The 22,211-nt window shown below is 41.6% G+C and overlaps 2 protein-coding genes across 3 annotated transcripts in view; both read left to right on the top strand.

Moving 5' to 3' along the window:
• Window positions 1–3,523: 3,523 nt before the first annotated feature.
• On the top strand, window positions 3,524–11,440 carry NRAS (NRAS proto-oncogene, GTPase). The gene is made up of 6 exons (XM_053457579.1): window positions 3,524–3,655; window positions 7,330–7,462; window positions 8,252–8,430; window positions 9,205–9,364; window positions 9,591–9,714; window positions 10,916–11,440. The coding sequence occupies exons 2-5, from the start codon at window positions 7,352–7,354 to the stop codon at window positions 9,708–9,710; spliced, it is 570 nt and encodes a 189-aa protein (XP_053313554.1). The 5' UTR covers window positions 3,524–3,655; window positions 7,330–7,351; the 3' UTR covers window positions 9,711–9,714; window positions 10,916–11,440.
• A 7,154-nt stretch (window positions 11,441–18,594) lies between these two features.
• The window catches only part of AMPD1 (adenosine monophosphate deaminase 1), a 30,709-nt gene continuing 27,092 nt past the window's right edge, over window positions 18,595–22,211 (top strand). For both annotated transcript variants that reach the window (XM_053457564.1, XM_053457565.1), the window contains exon 1: window positions 18,595–18,681. In XM_053457564.1, coding sequence (XP_053313539.1) covers window positions 18,666–18,681 — 16 coding nt within the window. In that variant the 5' untranslated portion in view covers window positions 18,595–18,665. The remainder of the gene's footprint in view (window positions 18,682–22,211) is intronic.

Raw genomic sequence — 22,211 nt, 5'->3', positions numbered from 1 at the left:
AAAAAAAAGATTCCTGCTGGGGAAGTAGAGGGTCATATAAACCCCTTAGCGAGACTGTCATTGATGTATTCTTTTAATGCTGTGAGTTCAGGTGCAGCCAACGGATGTATACGGCCAAATGGAATGGCAGCTCCTGGGTACAGTTCTATGGGACAATCGTAGGAATGAAAAGGAGGAAGTCTTTCAGCCCCCAAAGACTCAGACATCCTTAAACCGTCTATAAGGTATTTCTTGGGGAGAGGTGGTGATGTAGGTGAGACATACAGCCTTCTTCTTCTTCAGACAGGTTTGGTTACAGTGAGTGGAAGTGAAGCGGAAAACCCCTGTCTCCCAGTTGATAGAAGGAAGGCCACGAATGACAAGAGATATGGGAGAAGGTAAGACGTCGAACCAGATAGTCTCCGAATGTCTATCTCCAATCTTGAGTAGCAAGGTGGTGGTCTCTCGGATAATAGGACTGGTCCTCAGAGGACTGCCGTCAACCAGCTGAATAGAGCTAGGGTGTCTCTTACAAAGAGTTCGGAATGTAGAGTGACTGCACTAGATCATAGTCCAGGAAATTGCCACTAGCTCCAGAGTCCACCATCGCTAGGAGGTTGACAGACCTCTTACGCCACCTTGGAAAAACTAGCACGAGTTCTGCAGTCATTGAATGAGTGGCCTGCTCGACCACAGTACAGGCAAAGTCCCAAGGTTCTGCGTCGCTCTTTTTCAGCGGGAGATAAGGGTCCTCGGACGATGCCTATTTGCGTTGGCTCTTCCAGTGGAAGAACAGATCCTGTAGTGAAGGTCAAAGCAGGGGTCCAGGGAGTGTTGAAGGATTGACGTTCTAGTCTTCTTTGAGACGGCGGTTGATCTGGGTGGCGAGCTTGATGAAGTCTTCTAGCCCGACAGGAATAGTAGTGCGAGCTAGTTCATCCTTGACCATCTCAGATAAGCCCCAACGGAATTGGTCGTGGAGGGCCGACTCATTCCAAGTAGATTCGAGGGCCAGCCGCCTGAATTCCGTTATATAGTCCTCTACCGGTCATCTCCCTTGTTCAAGAGACCTTAAGGTAGCGATAGCTGAGGGTGTTGTGATGGAAAGAAGGCCAGGAGTCCAGGAGAGAGCTACGGCTGTGGAGAAGGTGGTGTGCCCATGTAATGGGTTGCTTAGTTAGGGTTATAGATACCCTATGAATCCTTCGTCTGTCCCTCAGGATCGTCTCCAGCCTCAAAAGGCTAATAGATGGATCTTTGTCTTAGTTCACAAAAGTTGTCACGACCACCATGATTGTGAAGAACAAATGGAACATTTTATTGTTGGAAAACATAGCCTTGTATATCCACATAATTGCATTAAAATTAATAAACAGGTATATGTAGACAACCCAACCTTGTAGTCTGAGGTATAGGTCCTAGGCTTCAAATTAAATAGTATCTGGCATGATGTAATGAAGGAACAATATTTTTTGCGGTCGTCCGAGAATCTTTCCGGTAGGGGCACCTGTGGTTCGAGGGCTGAGGTCCCTTCCAGGATAGGAGCCTGAGGGGCATGCTGCTGGCTCAGCTGGTGCATTTTGTAGTAACTGAAGCAGGTGCATCTGTTGTGTCAGCTGTTTCTGACTCGCCTGGAGCTCTTGAAGGGACTGGTTTATGGCGGCCATCTGCTGGGTCAGTGTAGTGATGGCGTCGGTAAGTCCTGCGGGCTCGGTTATTATGTAAGGTGTGGGAGGTGGTGGAGTCGAGTATGCAGGATAACCCAAGGCACAAAGCAGAAACAGGGCCAGATCAATAGCCGGGTTTGGTACACTACAAATTAGGTTAGCCGTTTAGTAGCCAAGGTCAGGACAAGGGAAGGCAGCAGAGTCGAAGGAATAGCCGGGTTTGGTACACTAGAAATCAGGATAAGCCGTTTAGTAGCCAGGGTCAGGACAAGGGAAGGCAGCAGAGTCAAAGGAATAGCTGGGTTCGGTACACTAGAAATCAGGATCACGCGAAACACGAACTAAACTGCTGTACTTGGCACAATAACTGAGCACTGAGCACAGCTCAGTGCTGAGTTTTAAACTTTCCGCTCGGAGGACGTCCTGCCCCCGTGCTTCACGTCAACCGAGCGTGTTCCTTGCCATCTCTGTACGGAGACGCATAAAATTTGTAGAGGGCGCACGCATACCTAGAAGCAGTTACGCTGAAGGTGGAGGAAGAAGCTGGAGGCGCGACGCTGGATCCGGTACCCGCGAATAGCGGGTACTCGGGTGAGTTACTTTGTCTGGCTCCGGTACGTGGACTCTGACAACTACCCAGCTTAATATGGTTTCAAATGAAAGTCCTACTTGTGCTGAAATATATGATTTGTGGGGGTATACTAATTGAGTAGAGAGAAATTACAGTTGAAGAAAGACAGCAAAAACACAAAAACGGCTCTGGTCTTTAAGCGCAAACATGATAAAAAAAACCCAGTCCTGAAGGGGTTAAACGATGCTCAATTGGTACAAATGCTCAAGGGGCCCAAAGTGTGCCAAGAAAATGTCCCCCACACCATTACACCACCATCAGCCTGAACCTATAATACAAGGCAGGATGGATCAATGCTTTCATGTTGTTTACACCAACATCTGACCCTACCATCCGTATGTCACAGCCTCATCAGACCAGGCAACGTTCTTCCAGTCTTCCATTGTCCAATTTTGGTGAGCCTGTGCGAATTGTAGCCTCAGTTTCCTGTTCTTAACTGACAGGAGTTGTACATGGAGTGGTCTGCGAGAGACCATCATTCAAAGCGGGCCGCCCGGATGCGAAGTTCAAAGCAGCCATTGTGCGGCCGCAAAATTCAAAGCATTGTAAATAATACAAAAGGCGGGTGGCTGGGTTGTGGCATTACAAAATCAATAAGGGGGATGGCTGGGGGTAATAAACATGGCAGTAGGGGCATCAATAGACAAGAGGTTGGTTGGGCATCACATTAGCCAATACAAAAAGGGCAGGGGCATCAATACACAAGGGAGGGGATTGGCTGAGGCATCACATAAATCAATATACAAGGGTATGGGGGCATAAATGAACAAAGGGGGCAATACACAAGGTTCTGGGGGGGGGTTTGGGTGTCAGTGTGACAGAGCCTGTCCTGGTGTGTGCGTTTGGGTGTCGGTGTGGCAGAGCCTGTCCTGGTGTGTGTGTTTGGGTGTCAGTGTGGCAGAGCCTGTCTTGGGGAGGGGGGTGTATTTTTGTTTCAAGCGGTAGAGCCTGTCCTGGTGTGTATTTGGTTGTCTGTTTCCTGGCACTTCACTTACTGCAGTTTTTTTCACTAGTTGGCTACTATATAAAGCACATTATATACCATCAAGGTGTCCAAATACAGAATAGTTTAGATACAATCAGCGCATTAGGAATTTAGGATGGATTCTTATTATACCGGACAAAATTCGAAACATCGGCATGTGACACAAATTGCCTAATCAAAGCGAGGCTTGGAATACAACCGGGAAGGGTGGATGGTCTCGCGAGGTTTGGCTCAGTAGATGCGGAAGTGAGTGCCTGAAGTTGGGGTGGAGGGTGCGCCCGGGTGGAGAGGGACCTCCAAGGGAAGGAGCAGAGAGTCTTAGAGGCCGGGAGTCCTGGTGAAGGGGCTGGTGTATGGACCGGGAGGGCGGACAAGGATACCAGACAAGAGACGGTATGTAGTGCTTCATTGTGCGTGTACACATCCCGTTTACTGAGGCTACGCGTGTTCGCCTTGCACACTTGCCTGCCACACCATCTGTAGCTTCGCCACCACGATCCCACTCCCATCACTCGTAGTCAGCGCCTGGTGGGACATAGGTTTCCGAACCCATCCCTTAAGGCATCGGGTGCCTATAGAAGTTATGGGAAATATTTTAAACACCACCAAAGCCGGCAGCCAGTGCCGTGTCTCCTGCTGGCTTTAACCATTCCCAGTCTCCCCAGTAATCTAGCTTCCTTTCCCCTACTGGACCAACATCCTGTCTCACACAGCAGTGGAATGCCAGGCATTTAAACATCACTTGTATATATACACCGTTCGGTCATTCGCTTTCATTATTGGTTACTGCTGTTTACTTTTCATTTTGGATCATAACCCACTTAATCTCATATCGTTAATGCTTCTCAGATTTATTGTATTGTATTTTTTCTGGGAGATTGGTGTATATTATGGCTTAGTAACTGTCCATTCTGTGGCCCTTGTAAGCTATATGCCATATGAATATGGCAGAGATATGTAAAACCAATACATAATAAGTTACAGAACTGACACTTTCCACATGGCCAAGACTGCCCTCAATAGGCTGACCTAAGGCTTGTGTTAGGCTGAGGATCGTGTGTGTGTGTGTGTGCACACCAATATGTACATATTTCTCATAGTTACTGATCCTTGCAACAAAGCGTTAACAAATCACCTTCGATCCACTACAAGTTTCCACAATCCTCTGCGGACGTTTTTTCTACCTATTCGCTATTGGGCATCTTCATGTCCGGACTGGCCATAAGGCACATACAGACAAATGCCTGACGGGCCACTGGCCGAAAGCCCCACACACACGCTCACCCTATCTGCCTCTAGAGCAGCGCCTTGTTATGGTCGCCATATGCAATGCGAGCATAAAAACATACCGCGTGTCTGTGCATATCCAGCCATCAGCTGAGCTTATATCATCAGGCGGCCGCTGGCCTTAAAGCGCCAGCACCTCATCCAATCCAAATGTGATCATCTTTGTATACTTTAGGGATCTTTAACTGCAATCCTTTCTTTGACCTTCACTCACCCTAAACACATTTCTTACTATCATGTTTTGCTTTATCACCGCGGTTTTCATATTCTTCACCGCATTCCCTTATGTATAATTTGCATTTTCTTTCTGAATATTTTAGCACTCTTCTGATTTTTCTGAAGGTATTGCATATTCATCGTTGCGTTTGCCCCGCTGTGGCAACGTCGTTGGCTTTTTATCAAACGGACTGAGGCAATTAATTTAATGTAGCGTTAACCTTTTGTGAGATTCCTGTCCTTATTTTACCTCCTTAGAGCAAACCGAGATTGCTTAGCTGCCGATATAAACCCGCGGGATTGTGGCTTCGTGTCTCTATTTCTGCTTATTGGGATGATAGGGTTTTGTTGCGGATTACCCCTTTCCGTAAATCAGATTTTTATGTCATATTCTACCTAGGTCCTTGTACAGCGCTGTGGAATATGATGGTGCTATATATATAAAACAATAAATAATAATGTAAGGTGTTTTTTTATGGATATTCGTCATATCAAAGAAGATCACAACAAAGTATCTTAAATCTGGGTTTTCTTATGTAGATGTTCCACTTGGACATAATATTCTCTTCTCTCTGGAACCAAATAAACTTAGCAGGTTTGTCTTTTTATTTTTTCATATGAAGGGTGAATCGTGTTTTAAAAAAAAAAAAAAAAAACTTTTAAGGTGCTTCTGGCAAAAACATAAAAGTGGCTGCTTTGGTGTCATGTGACAATTAAGCCCTACAGGCATAAATTCTGAATGAAATTGAACATGGTTGTTTCTGGGAGTGGTTTGGAGGAATGACTTTTGCGTATAGCACCTAATGCATAGAAGTTACTTTTTTCACGTTGTATAAGGTGATCCATAATTTGGCCTTCATTTGGTAAGGGTTTTAGAAAGTGGTGCCGATGGGGATTTTGTGATCTGTGAAGTGCGAATGCAGGGCTATCGGCAGATCTGCGTAAGGATGGGATGAAGTTCTCGGGGAGGAAATACCACCGGGTGAGTCTCTCCTCTGAGACATCTGCACAATAGAATGATTGACTATACATTGTTCCATAGCTTCTACAGTGCTTAAGGTTTTAGAAAGACTGGCTTTATCTGTGTCTCTGAGTCAATACTTCTTATTTACAGTGACCCCCCTGCCCTTGAAACACGTGCTGAGTAACTGCATCCTTCAATTTTTTTTTTCACCAGCTAGAAATAGCTACATAATCTTTTTTTATTATTATTATTTTTTGCAGAATAAGCGAATAAGTGTTGCCATAAATAATCGGCTCATTGTGGGGTTTAAGACGGAAAAATCCATGCTTCGTGTCAACACAATGATATTTATTCACTAAACATGAAATTGAGTCGGGTAGAAGGGTGTCGTTTCACCAACTCGCCTATTCATTTTCCCCTCCCCTGTCTGCTTCTAATGAAGCAGGATGTGTACTTATGTACACTGCTCATTCATGTGCTCCAGAGCATGCCGGCGCAACCTGCGTATATGAAAGCTGAGTTTCCATAGTAACCGATAGAAGTTAGAGATGAGCAGCAGCCACATGCAAACCCATTGAAGTTGAATGTCTTTGATTTCTCGCAGACAGGGCTCGTTTTGGCCCTTTGTAATGCCACTGACTGAGGATCATATGCGTTGAACCATTATATGTAATATATAATGCATTGAAATATAATCTTGAAATGTTAAGAAAACCTATCTTTTTTGGGGGGAGGGGGGATTTACATCCATGCAGCAAACCTGAGTTTCCCCCACAGATCATATAGCTTAATTATAATATGGAAGTTAGTAGTAGGTAGCCATCTCGTGGTCCTCTGCAGAGTTTCATGGCAGCTACTCCAGCTGAAGTTCTCCTGTTAACTATTATACCCATTTAAGTACTCTGTGTTCTCAAAAGAGAATTTGGTATCTTTACTAATGTATGTGTATTCTATTCTTTTCCCCACAATGACACATACTCATTTATGCTTATGACAAACAGATAAGGAACTTTGTTACGAGGTTTCATTTTCAAACATTGTCCTTATTTCTCCTTGGATACCCATGTGTTTTTTGACAACAGTAAAAGAACACACTATTCCATTTAAGGTATTGGCACGTCTTTGGTGCAATTGTTTCAAATCACACGTAGTCCGTTTCCTTTCTTTCTTCCTTCCTTCTCTTCTTCCAGCGGTTACTAAGATAAATATCCTGGTTGCTAACATCATTATACATAATCTGAATCTTCTATGCATAATGTCACATTCAGGATGTCATATAGATATACAGAGATATGAGAACTCTCTTGCTGTATGCGATCATATATTTATCTTCTAGGATTTAACTGAATTTTAGCATCTATCTGTATTCAAATTATCACATCGTACAAATGTAAATATGGTCTCCATCCATTAAAGCACACCTTCTTCTAGGGCTTTGTAGAATTTTATATGGTTTTAGACAAAAAAATCCAATCTTATAGAAACATAACAGGTATGACATATCAAGGATTGGGTATTTGCCTATGCAAGTACGTTAATTGTCCCTTACCTTGTTATGCCAAAGCTAACTGTTTTCTGCTTTTTTTTTTGGTTTTTGTAGCAACGGAAACGGCTTTAAAGAAATGACTGAATATAAATTAGTGGTGGTGGGAGCGGGTGGTGTTGGAAAAAGTGCCTTGACGATCCAGCTCATACAGAACCACTTTGTTGATGAGTACGATCCTACGATAGAGGTGAGATACATTCTTTCTGCAGGTCAGAAATGTTTTAGATGATATAGAGGATTATATGATGTCTAAAATGTAACTTAAAAATTAATTCTCGAACCGTGTATGTTGGGCAGTTGGTTTGGGCTGATTTCATGAATCTTGGACCCTTGAAGGGTCACAGAAGGGTTGACCGCCTTCACTGCGTCTCCAAGTGCACCTCTTTAAGGGTTGTTTATTTAGAGTTTGGCGCACCAAAGATGGAATGCCAACTCTTTCTTTATATTCCTCACCACTTATTCCTTGTAAATGACCCGGATATTCTATTCTGAAGAGGATGATGGACTTCTAATGCAGCTCACCAAACATCTACTAAACGCAGCAAGAAAAATGTCAAATAAACTCCGTGACTGGGCCCCTAAAGTATAAAAGATATGGATGAAGGAGGAACCGATTCTCGCATTGTCTAGTTATACCACCTCTTACTTGGCACCCGCATGGAGTTTGTTAGAATACTCTATCCCCTCTCTCCACCACCTTACCTAAATATATAAAATACACTTTCCTATTGTCATCTAGGCCAATGTAGAGCAAACACTTAAACAGATGCAGCAATGGATGACAAACGTTGAATGCGTGTTTTTGTTCTAAAACCTGCTGAATGTGTATTTTGTTACATATTATGTGCTGTTTGTCCTTCTCCACAATATTTGTTTATGCTTCCAATAATTCTTCTTGCTGGTTTTGGGCTCTCTGTATTTTAACTCACGTGGAGTCTTGTTTGCTTGTGGTGTAAGTGTCTGATGTCATTTTCAGGACTCGTACAGGAAACAGGTAGTGATTGATGGAGAGACTTGCCTACTGGATATCTTGGATACTGCAGGGCAGGAGGAGTACAGTGCCATGCGTGACCAGTACATGAGAACAGGGGAAGGGTTCCTGTGCGTGTTTGCCATCAACAACAGCAAGTCTTTTGCAGATATCAGCATATACCGGTAAGAGCTGGCTAATCCAGCTTGAGTCTTATGACCAGGCGTCCTCGCATTCTTCATGGAAGAGTAACTTCTAGCTTGGGATTGTATTCTAAATGCAGGATGACAATATGGTGTGCCACAGGTTTAAAATGGAAAAAGTGAGAGAGACTGACTCAGCAGCGTGATTTACTTTTGTTGTTTAATGTAAAAGAGCAATAGGTAACAATAATGGGAAAGGGCAAGTCATTCCCAGTACAAAGTTGTGAAATATATCCTGGACTGTATCTGCATTGTTTTAGCAGACAGTACAGGATATCTTGGCCCTAGGGATTGTTTGCAATTGTGATAATAGGTTTACAGAGGAAATGCACAAGCATTGTAGTGTGAGCCGGTAATTTAAACCATTTGATGTGCCTGCAAGATGGCTCTCTTACATGCAGCACTCCAGAAGATGACAATGGCAATTGTATATTAATATTTGAATTAACATGAAATGTACATGAATATGTTTTATACAATACATTTCCTATGTAATAACCTATTCCTGTGCTTTTAAAACTTTTGCAAATGGAGCATGAATCTAGTGTGTTTAATTTAAGGGCTTCTGTCAATCACAAGTCCACAAAATGCAGGCGATGGTTTTCCACTATGCTAGGGGAAATGGACAAAACACTGTTTGGGATCCCAGAATCCGTTGCCAGGCAGTAAACTTTTTACTACATGCGCAAAAAATGTATCTATGACATTTGCTTTCTGTATGTTTGGTGTCTGTTTCACATTCACTTTCCTTCACAGGGAGCAAATTAAGCGAGTGAAAGACTCTGATGATGTACCCATGGTACTTGTGGGTAACAAATGCGATCTACCAACAAGAACTGTAGACACCAAACAGGCCCAGGAACTTGCCAGGAGCTATGGGATCCCATTCATTGAGACTTCAGCAAAAACTAGACAGGTACTGGAGATTAAAACTAATACTGGCATCTGTCCTCTTTGATTGTTTTCTTCTGTGACCTGGCCACCATTGATTAGGTAACATCTTATCGGATTAAGTTTTTGCAAGGGAGCATATATCTGTTGAGGTGTATTTATTTTTGTCTCTCTGCACATCAAAAGAAAATGACTGTAACCTTTCCTTTCAAGAACCCGGCAGAGAATTAACAAAGTGTTTATCTCATTAGGGTGTTGAAGATGCCTTTTACACATTGGTTCGGGAGATCCATCAATACAGGATGAAGAAACTGGACATCAGTGAAGATAACAATCAGGGTTGTATCAAAATGCCCTGCAGCTTAATGTAGTCTGGTAAGTGACAAAGGAAGCTGTCCCCACACATATTCCTTTACACTTCTCGCTATGCACATTTGTTTTCAAAGGTGCTGTTCCACCCTCCCTGCTGAATGTAACACTTTTATAACCAAATGCAGCATTAAGAACATCAATGCTGAAGGATGCACAAACCCTTCCCGCAAATGATTATTTAATCTTGAATTCCATCATTAATATTTTTATATTTCATGGAAAGCTTAAATATGCGGCCAAAGGCACATACAGAATTTTTTTTTCATAGAAATTGTATGAAAAGAACAAGCCATGTAAATGTTTGTATTTTATGCGGTGAAACTATCTGAGAAAATAAATATCTGCCAAGGGTTTATTTACTTTGTGCGCCTATGAGCCTAATTAACTTTATGCCTATGTTGGTGTTTTTAAAGGAAGTGACTGCTAGTATGACCCACCACTATTTGAATTGGCGGTCTAAATGATACCTGGTTACATAATGACATAACTTAACTTGTTTCAACAAGTCTTGACTAACATCATACTGTGGTAATTTTGTTATACGTAAGCATTGTCTTAAAGGAGATAGGCGTGTGGCTATCCTGAATATAAGACAAGACCAAGGACCAATTACCGTTATAACATTGGGGAAAATGAGCAGAATAGAGAAGCCAAATAGTTCTTATCTGCTCTTAAATTCTATGTTTTTATTAATAGGTTGAGCCTCTATGACCAACATTGGAAAGGTCATAGGGTTGGTATGCTGGAACTTGGGGAAGTCTCTTTGTGCAGTCGTTTCAAACTTGGTTTATGCTCAGAAAAACCCTCTCTCAGGGCTTTCAAAATGCCAAATAGTCCTTTGTGGGACTATTTACTTCCCCATGCTAGAGCCACATGGAGATCACTGACTGTACTTATACCACCCACAAAAGAACACCTATTGGAAATGATGTATGGGGAAACTCCAGTGTCTCGGTGTAAATGTCACAGAAATCCATGCATGCATGGAAATGGTGCTTTCTCTTTATCAGTACAGTGTGATAGAGAAATCGTTAGCAAATTTATATATAAAAACTTATGCTTACCCAAATGATACTGCCACTGTTCCTAGTGCTTTTCAGTATGGTGTCTTCGGTTCAATTATGTGGTTGAAATTCTGTGACTTGGAGCAGTTGTAGTGTGGCTGTGTATAAGATGAGTATTTTATTGTTTTCTCTTATTACAGGAGTCCAAGTTAACAAAATATGGAACCTTACACCGGATATCAAAACTAAAGAAACCACTCGCACAAGATGCAACGCCAACCACACAAACTGCGTCAGAAAAACACTTTACCTCGTTGATTGATGGTCAGATCGTTGAGCATTTCCTGTGCCTGTAACATGGCGGTATTACCGAGCCACTGCTATGTGGATTGCAACCTCTTGGCAAGACCAAGGCTCAAAAAAAGAACACACAGGTGTTAAACTTACTAAGTGGCTGACTGAAAAGGACAGACGTGATTTTTTTTTGTTTTTGATGACTTGCCATCAATATTCATCTCAAGGATTTTAATGACCTCACTGACTAATATATTCTGCTGGACATGTTTTTCAAAAGGCATTTGATAAAGTTGCCTATATTACTATATCTTTTGGGGTAATTTGGAAAAGGACTCCTATGTATTTTTAATGTGATTGATGTCCTTTGGACTGGAATCCAGACGTTCGACTTTCAGTGTGTGTATGTATATATGTAATGTGTGTGTATATGCATACACGCAAATGGATGCATGTTTCCTATTTCATGCAGAATATTTAAAGGTTTTTTGTTTATTTTTTTTTATGGAAAGTCGCCTTTCATATTCCTCTTTGTGGCATACACAACACCTGATTTTACATCCAAATCTTGGACGTCGGGATATATTACAAAAACAAAACAAGAGGCGAGATCTCTGAGTAATTAAGTGGCTTCAGATTTCCAGTTATGTAAATCGCAAACTGCCTTACTCATTTTAATGTTCAAAGTACTAACATTTTATTACCCTTTTTATTTCATACTATGCAGTAGCACAGTCGTCTTGGTGTTGAATGAAATCAGTATTTTTAATTTGTGATTTAAAAGGTGATGTAGCATGTGTGCTTATATCTGAAATACAAGGATGATTCCTAGAATTCCTTCTTGTTTATCGTAAACCAAACTTTTGCGCAACCACAGAGTTACAGAAAAAGAAATATGAACTGCGTGTTACCTGTTTTTTAAACAACGTCTAAAATTGCTACTTCTTATCTTTTGACTGTTTATAAATGGAAGTTTTGCGTACATATCCATTTCATATCATCTTGTCTCCTAAATGTTGGATACAAGTTCAACCCCTATAGGAAATTAACACAGGTCGCTGGATTTCTGTATAATATTTTATGTAACAAGGTGTCTTTTCTTATGTGCAATTATTACTCTGAAGTGCTGTATTAACCCTTTCAATCACTTGGGTTGCACAATTTGGTAAGCGTTTTGCAGCTAGTTAAGTACTGTGGACCAATATGACAAAAAGACAGAGCAAATCAAAGCACAGCCACTTTCCAATGTGCCTGGTGTATGTAAATGTTACATACTGTATGGGATGCGTGACTGTATTACTTTTGGTGGGCATTTACGTATCACAGACCACACCAACAGAATTACAATTAAAATGAATGGGGATGCTGTTATTGGTTTATGGATGTAGTGGTATTTTTATGTATGGCTAAATAACAGGGCTTGATCTTTTTAATGTGAAGCTTTAATGATCATCCAAGCTGCTGCTTTCACATCAGGGGTTTTCAAACAATTTTTATATGCTAAAAAGCCCTTTCTCTGCAGACCTCAATTATTGCAACAACTTGAATTGTTGGGGAAATTCTGTTTGCAGTAGCGCAGATAGAGTATTATATAAAATGCATTGATCATAAAGAGGTCAAAGAAAGTTTATTGAAATTAGTCAGGATTTCTAAACTCAAATGTACAACAGATTAATTTGATTTTCCAGTTCAAGTCTCCATGTCCCAAGAATGTACAGTTTAACATAGAAGATGACATTTTACCATATTGCCATATTGCCCTTGGGAGTACGTCCTTGGGATAGATGTCTATCTCTAATTTGTACTGTCCTATACTACAGATTGGCTCAACCACAGCTTTGTGACCCTCAAACATAATGTTAGAACAAATAATAGTGTTTTAGATGAATACTATATGCCAAAATAAGTATTGTCAACAAAAGTGGTGTCACCATTCTTTGTTACTTATTTGCAGTGTTCTCATCCTTATGTCCCTATTTGACAAGTTTGTGAGATCAGTTATGACACACACATTGGATAGAGATGGCAGATGTGTGTCTTCATACATATAAAGAAATGCAACCATATGGCATAGACAAGTCACTGAACATGCAGTAAATCTAATTGTATATTGGCAGAATATAATTTCCACACTGTAAAACATTTTTGAACTGTAAGTCTCTAATATCAACACACATTTCTGGTTCAATATTAAGGATTTGGAATCAAGCAAACAAAAATAAGAATGTACTTGTGTTTTATTGGGTTCTGCATTGGCAGAGGACTACCGCACACATTGTAGTTACTGTTACATTGCCATGATTACCGAAACAAAGTACATTTAGGTAACCATGTATATGTGTGATCATACAATTTTTATTTTATATTTTGTGATCATTGCCAGTTAGTCTATTGAATGAGGTTTGTATTCAAGCCACATCAGTTTGATGGCAAACACATGCTCAAAAAATAGATATACAGAAACACATTAAATGCAAGAAGGATGTTTCACTCGCTTGCATTTACTTGGTTCAGCTGCCTGGTCGAATGCACATTTAATGACCAAGCTCATCTGATCTTAACAGACGTGGGAAACATATCTGTAGGTACCTTTTATTGTAGCTTATTCCAAATCAATGGTGTGGCTTGAGATCTCAATGTCCTGGTTTAAAAAATAAACACCAATCTTTTATTGTACCAAAGTCCTGTGAACAGAGCTGTTTAATTTCTCTGCAACAAATGTATGCCATGTTGTGTGGGGGAAAAAAACCAAACTTTTGAGGCTCATATGCAATAAACTAATGTCAAATTTGCATTTTTTGCAAGTGTCTTGTTTTAATGTTTGTTTTGTTTTTAGCAGCACTCACTAGAACTGTTTTTTGTGGGGGGAGGTGGTATGCATGGTTTATTTCTAACAAAGCTTATGAAATATGTTACAGCTTAAAATAAGTCACATATACCCTTATGGATTACAATAAGGGCTTCAGTTTATTTTTTTACACATTTCATAATGAGCTTCCTCTGCTTGGGTTGCATGGTGTCTAGTCATATCAGATGTGTTTCGGGGCCATCTTAGTGATTAAGCTCATTCATCTCCAAGTACACTCCTTCCCTCTCTGCCCATCTGATTATCCTCGTCTGTCCTCTGCTCTGATTTCTGGTTCTCATGAATGCTTGCAAGATTTCTTAAGGGCTGACCTATCCTCTGAAGTGCCTTCCTGCCCTATCCATCTTTTCCCTTGCCTTCAGTCCTTCAAAAATAGCTTAAAACCCACTTTGAGGACACCTGCAAACCTATGTATTAAGGCCCTTCCTCTCCTCCCATCTTTCTTTTAGATCACCTTTCCTAGTGCTTATCCTGCCTTAGGATGATAAATGTGGCTGGTACATCCCTAACAACGGCACCTTTACCTCTTGTGCAATACGCTCTAATTTGTTCTAGATTGAAAGCTAGTTTGAGCAGGGTCCTCCTCGCCTCTTGTTTTTGTAAGTCAAATTGTTATACGCTATCCGTTATGTCCTATTTCCCCAATGTACAGCACTATGGAATATGATGGCACTTTATAAGACCATAACAGCGATTATGTGAATAAACCTGTCCTTTTTTTAATTTCAACTTAAATTATCATTTTTGTGCTAATTATGATTGTATCCCAAACAGCTATACAATGTTACTTGCTGCCAGCTGACAAGCTTCAGTTTGAGCTGCTGAATAGGATGTAACTTTACCCAAAGGCGTTATAGGTGCATTCCTGTTTATAAAAAGCCCACACAGTTCTACCAGCAGACTCTTGTATATGAGAAATGCTAGCTAGAAAAGTAGAAAGTGTGTAGCCCATAAAATCTATTTTTCTATCTTACAAAAATAGTTCTAGCTTCCTGAATGTAGTTTGTATATTAGTAGCTGTGCACTCCTACAATCAATCAAATGAGAATTTCAAGGCTTGCCCCATTATATTTGAGCATTGATTGCATTTTTAGTTAGGTGGATTTAAGTGAGCATTTGGGGAGCTAAATGGGGTGCATGGTGTTAATAGCTCTTTAGGTCAAGGCCGTGGGTTTAATTCTGGATGGTGGTATAGGAAGCTATTCGAGTGACTAACATAGTGGGGGAACAGCTGAACAGTGACAGGATAAGACAATTAGTATTGTGGTTCCAGGATGAATTTGAATGAAGCAGTACAGGAGAGAGGAAAGCTGATTAGTAGAGAGTTGCAATAATCCAGACAGACATGATATAATAAGGGAATGGATTATTATTTTGTTAGTGTCTCGTATGATAAAAGTTCAAGAGATATTTCATGGGTGATGGATACCCCCCCCCCAGCTTTTGTCTGTTTTTCCAGTTTTGGACCAATGTGAGAACAAACCTTTTACACCATCAGTGCATGGGCGTAGGAACCCCTAAAAATCTGGGGGGGATAGCATTTTTACTGGTAGGATATACCTGACCATTTCACCAACAGGGACTTTTATGACATTGCATTATAAATACATAGAGATTAATATGTAGTTGGTCCCCCTTTGGCGCTATAACAGCTTCCACTCTTCTGGGAACGATTTCCACAAGATTTTGGAGAGTTTCTGTGGGGAATTTTTGCAATCGTGCCTTTATGGACCTTGTTTTGTACACTGGGGCACAGACCTTCCCCAAAACTGTTCCCACAAAGTTAGAAGCATAGTGCTGTCCAAAATGTCTTGGTTTATCACCTTCAGCTCATAAAACGTTCTACTAGATGAATGGGAGAAAATTCCCACAGAAACAGAAAAATCTTACAACCACAGATGGACCGCACTGGACACGGCCACAGAGACTACTATGATGTATTGAAGGAACCATCTAAGACTCCTAACGCGTCATGCACACAGGAACATATCCACACACTTAGACACTTGAATAACATACACACACATACACACCAACATACACACACATACACACCAACATACACACACACACATAATAATACACCAAAAAAGATTCCCACCCTAATATACCTAGACACATGTTCACCATAACACACCTGAAAACATACTAACATACCCACAAAAACAGATGTGCACAATAACATACCCACAAACATACGCTATCACACCCAGACACGCATTCAAACACATCCTTCACTTACTCTGCCTACCCCTAGATTTAACACGTGGCGCTTTGTATTAGTGATGCCCTAGACCAAGTAGCACCCCGCAATATTCTCTTGTGTCCAAATGCTACATACAGTGACACACACACTCATTTTAACCAGAAATAGGCCTGGATTTAACCCTAGGCGCCCCTGAGTTAAACATGTGTTACAGGGAATCATAATCTTCCCTTTAAGTACGACATGCCTGCTCATACACACATATGCACTGCTCTTACGCATGCCTGCCCACAAAAACACACATATACGCTGCAGTTGCCTGCACATACACACTTGCCAGTACTCACACATATGCACTACCCTTATACACGCCTGCCCAAGCATACATAAACTGCTCACACACACATGCCTCCCCATAAATATACACTGCCCTTGAACATACTTACACAGACGTATACACTATAAGACAAATACACTCCTAATATACACACATATACACTGCCCATACACACATACACATATACACTGCCCATACACACATACACACTGCCCATACAGACGTACACATATTCACTGCCCATACAGACGTACACATATACACTGCCCATACACACGTACACATATACACTGCCCATACACACGTACATATATACACTGCCCATACACACGTACACATATACACTGCCCATACACACGTACCCATATACACTGCCCATACACACATACACATATACACTGCCCATACAGACGTACACATATACACTGCCCATACACACGTATGCACATACACTGCCCATACACACGTATGCACATACACTGCCCATACACACGTATGCACATACACTGCCCTTATATGCGCGTGCCCATACACACACATATACACACCTGCCCTATACACACACATATGCCTGCCCAAGTGCCCATACACATTCATAGACATTGCCCGTATACATGCCTCACCATATATATATGCACACACACATATCTACCACCAGACCCCTCGTTTTGCACATCAGCCCCCCCCTCGTTTTGCACATCAGCCCCCCCTCGTTTTGCACATCAGACCCCCCTCTCGTTTTGCACATCAGACCCCCCCTCGTTTTGCACATCAGACCCCCCCTCGTTTTGCACATCAGACCCCCCCTCGTTTTGCACATCAGACCCCCCCCCTCGTTTTGCACATCAGACCCCCCCCCTCGTTTTGCACATCAGACCCCCCTCGTTTTGCACATCAGACCCCTCCTCGTTTTGCACATCAGACCCCCCCTCGTTTTGCACATCAGACCCCCCCCTCGTTTTGCACATCAGACCCCCCCCTCGTTTTGCACATCAGACTCCCCCTCGTTTTGCACATCAGACCCCCCCCTCGTTTTGCACATCAGACCCCTCCATTCATTCTTCACATCTCTTACCTTTCTCTTCTTTCTCTTCTTCCTTTCTGCTTTCTCTTCCTCCTTCCCTTCTGGTGGTTTGCCGCTCTAGTGCAGTTCTGCTGCGCACAGCTGTTTATGCTGAGCGCCGGGGCTGGGATATAAACGTCATATCCCATCGCCCGGTGCTCAGTGACAGAGATCACACCGGTAAGTGTGCCCTTAATGTTGGACTGGTTAGGGAAATCCGTGATCTCCCCAACCAGTCCTGCACGCTGCAGCTGCTGATTGGCCAGCTGTGCACCGAGGGCACTTCCCTCACACAGCCCTGGGGGGGATTTCTCAATTATCGGTCCCCCGCATGATTTCCTGGGGGGGATCTGTCCCCCCCGTCCCCCCCGGTTCCTACGCCCCTGCATCAGTGGGAAGGGTAATCCCAGCTGGTTTATTTCAATTATTACACCTAGGTCTGCTCTGTTGTTTTTTTAGCCGTGTTATCAATTTCCATTACACAGTAAATTGGTGTGTGCATAATATATTCTATGTCCGTAAGAACCTGAAATCACTTGTGTATTTACAGGCCTTGCTGCCCGAGGCTGACCCATTTCTCTGTGCTGAGTGTCTGGAGATGATGTCCTGGTGCAGCACTTTAAATAAAGATTCTACAGCCTCTAGGCATCAATCTCATAGTGCCTCTAGAGCCACTCCATTGAGCTGCAGTGCAGTAAAGAGGTAATCTGTCTCCAGTAACCCAGCCCATTGACTGTGCCCCCCCAAAAAAAAAGATGCCACGCTATGCATAGTCAGCCTTGGCCAGAATACATTGCAGTTTCCTCTGATGTTTCTAAAGTTTTAATGTCCCAATCTGTTTAATAAACCAGTTTTCTTTTTATTATCCAGAAAAGGTACAGAAAATTAGTAATTGATTAACTTGCTATATGCTAAAAATTACATTAAAGTTACATTTATCACAGGTAACACAACCCACCGCTGTGTTACAAGACCTGCTGGCAGTGAAAGGGTTGTGTTGCATCTGCTCAACTGGCAGCCACTTCTAACCCTATGCTGGAAATAGCTTCCTATCCTTTTAAAGTTTGAATATCACATTACGGCACCAAGAGGCTGGATACCCCACCACAGATTCACAGTCCTGCGCTGTACCGGGGTCTCTGTACACTTACTCCTCTGCTGAGCTGTCAGGAATCTTCTCCAATATGTCAAAAACAAATAGTAAGTGATCAAAATATAGGGTATTTGCATGGGTGTCCATTAGTTTTCCCAGTGTGGTTTATATGCAGTAAATCCAGTATTTGCTACAGTTGAGTTGCACCTTTTCTAGCCGTAGTTTGGACACTAAGGGGTGGTAATGTAACTGACGTAAGAAGAGCTGTACGTGAAGCTATTGTCACAAGTAAAGTGCACTTTTTGTGACAATAGGTGGTTTGTGTAAGGATGCTTGACACCATTTGTGCCCCAAATATTTATGGTATTATGTTGTATGCGGCGTCTAACACATTCTGTGCCAAGAGGCTTCCAGGTCGCAAAAACAACCTTTTCACATATAACAGGGGATAATTGCTAGGTGACTACTCAGGTGAAACATAGGAAGAAATTATGACGGTACTATTTGAGGCTTTTTGCAACAAATATTACATACATATTCCTTGCAATCATAGGACAATACCGAAAGGATACAAAAGTACAGTAGGAGCTCCCTTTGTGGGGCAACTGCAACTTTTATACTCTTTACGCAATATAACTACTTCTTGTAATTGGCCCATTTATAAGAACAAAAGTAAAGAAAAATCCATGCAAAATACCATGTTTTCAGTTTAAAGAGGTATTCATTTGGGTGCAATTACCCACAGAACAGTGCAGATATACAAGGTAATTGCTTCTGCAAGACCTGCTTTAAATACCGTAGGGTGCAACACAACAATACATAAGGCACAACAAGAAAATATCTAACATTAGGCATCACTGGTATCTCATATAAAGGAGGAGGGTTTGGATTCCTAAAATGATTGGAAGTACAGTATGAGTGAGGTGCATTGCAATTCCTGAATGAACGTGTTTCCTTGGTGATTGTGATTGTGGCCTCTCTGTCACTCATTACTCCTCTAAGCAAGCGTACCACAGTGATCCTAAAAACACCAAAATGTACAAAATGTCTATAGCAACAGCAGAAATGTGTAAATAAAATACAGTTGTCTTCTAAATGCCTTACCAAGTTACATAAATAGCTCACAACAGGTCACATCAAAAGTTTTTTAAGTCCTCATAACCACATAATATTATTAGTTTGTATGGTATGTCTTAGTTATGATATTCTTAACTGTCATGGTTCCCAAAAAACTCTGCACTGGGTGTTGATGCTAGGATCACCCTTGCTTCAATGTAAGGAATGCCAGCTATTTAACTGCTGTGTACAGACTTTGTGTGACTGATTTTACCCCTGTTAAATATATATCAGCTGAGAATTCATCTTGGAATCCAGTATCAGTACTAAATACAAGAGGTCAACCTGGAAGTCAACACAATTTGAAAGTACTCATCCTTTGCAGGCCTTATTGTGAAACCAGACCAAGTACTGTGTCTGAAAAAGTACCACAACCCTACGAAGTTCCGCTTCTTTACTTAGTGAAGTAGTTTACTTGCTTAGTGAGAACTCCACTCCGACTTCCAGTGTGCGACTCTTAGCGGTCCTACAGAACATATTTTATATTTGTGATTCATAAATGGAGGTTTAGCCTCTGTGAGTGTGGCTTCACAACCACACATGTCAACCAAATTGCTTATATACAGCATCTCACAAAAGTGAGTACACCCCTCACATTCTTGTAAATATTTTATTATATTTTTTCATGTGAGTTATTTTGGGGGGATAGCATATTTTCATTGTTATACAGGCTGTACACTCACTACTTTACATGAAAAAGATATAACTCTCATGGTTCCAGTAACCCATGTCCTTAGTGTGCTTGTCTTCAGAAAACTGTTTGCTGGCTTTCTTGTGCATCATCTTTAGAAGAGGCTTCCTTCTTGGATGACAGCCATGCAGTCCAATTTGATGCAGTGTGCGGCGTATGGTCTGAGAACTGACAGGCTGACCCCCACCCCTTCAACCTCTGCAGCAATGCTGGATATGACGCTGAGAACGTGCACTCAACTTCTTTGGTCGACCATGGCGAGGCCTGTTCTGAGTGGAACCTGTCCTGTGAAACCGCTGTATGGTCTTGCCCACCGTGCTGCAGCTCAGTTTCAGGGTCTTGGCAATCTTCTTATAACCTAGGCCTTCTTTATGTAGAACAACAATTCTTTTTTTCAGATGCTCAGAGAGTTCTTTGCCATGAGGTTCCATGTTGAACTTCCAGTGACCAGTATGAGAGAGTGTGAGAGCGATAACACCAAATTTAACACACCTGCTCCCCATTCACACCTGAGACCTTGTAACACTAATGAGTCACATGACACCGGGGAGACAAAATGGCTAGCTGGGCCCAATTTGGACATTTCCAAACTTTTGTTGCCAAGGTAAAGACACTGTTATACAGGCTGTACATCGTACATCGAGACTTTACATCGTAGCAGAGTGTCATTTCTTCAGTTTTGTCACATGAAAAGATATAATAAAATATTTACAAAAATGTGAGGGGTGTACTCACTTTTGTAAGATACTGTACATACACTTGCTCTCTACTGGCTGCAATGTTGTTTTTTTGTATGTCCTTTCCGTCTCTAATTTGCATCGGACTCATATCCCCTTGCATTTTTATTACCATTTTATTATATTATATTAATAGGTTTTTGATGCACATGCACGTCAATTTGTTACCATGGTTTTATCAGAGGATGTGATCAAAGAGGCCAGTGAGCTAACAGGAATAGAAGGCAGCATAGGAGAGTTAACATGAGGTCAAAAATGGTGTAATATACATCGCAAGGTACATAAATGTGAAGTTGAATCACCATCAATGAATTCAGAGACTTTGAGCTCCTGTTTGGTTAGATGGGTAAAATACGAGGATCTGGAATGAAGTTTCAGATTTTAAGTTTAGATTGCAAGCTTGTTTAAGCAGGGCATTCCTCGCCTTTTTGTTATGTAAGTCCAAATTGTTATGTGATGCACTACTTTGCTATGTCTTACCCATGGTGCTGTGTTGCGGAAATGACATTACATAAGTCAATAAATAAAAAGTTAAAACGCCCTCAGACAAGAAGTCTAGGCTAAGTCTAGGTCTGAGTTTAGGCAGCTGAAGAAAAATAAAGGCAGGTGATGCTGTCCAGGGAGGAACATCTAAAGCTCCACCTCTACTGTCCTAGAGCAGCTTCTGGAGCCCCTTAGTGGACTTTTCTCTACTAGGATTTATTGAGTGTCAGTCTTTAGCTACCTTTCCTCCATGTGCTCTAAAATTAACATAGTAAAGCTCATAGTCATGTACAAGAACCCTTTCAAGGGTGGAAATGGTGTGCCCAATATATCAACTTTAGGCATAGTCTCATTTGTGTTTATCTTTTTTGCGGAGGACTCGCTTTAACTTATCTTCCCTCTGGAGAAACCTTAAATGGGACACGTGACACAGCTCCATCCATTGCAACTGGAATATACCCTGGTTTTACCTGGATGTTGTCAACTTTGTGAGGTAATGCTAACCGTAGTGAAACCAACTCCTTAGGGGGATCTATAAGCTCTTCAGAGCCAAGGACATAATTGAGCAGATTCCAGGATTCACTGATGCCACAGAAGAGATGGATTGGAC

Source organism: Spea bombifrons, chromosome 2, assembly GCF_027358695.1.
Source record: "Spea bombifrons isolate aSpeBom1 chromosome 2, aSpeBom1.2.pri, whole genome shotgun sequence".
Lineage (NCBI taxonomy): Eukaryota > Metazoa > Chordata > Amphibia > Anura > Pelobatidae > Spea > Spea bombifrons.
The sequence above is the reverse complement of the archived record's forward strand: the minus strand, read 5'-3'. Positions and strand labels throughout refer to the sequence as shown.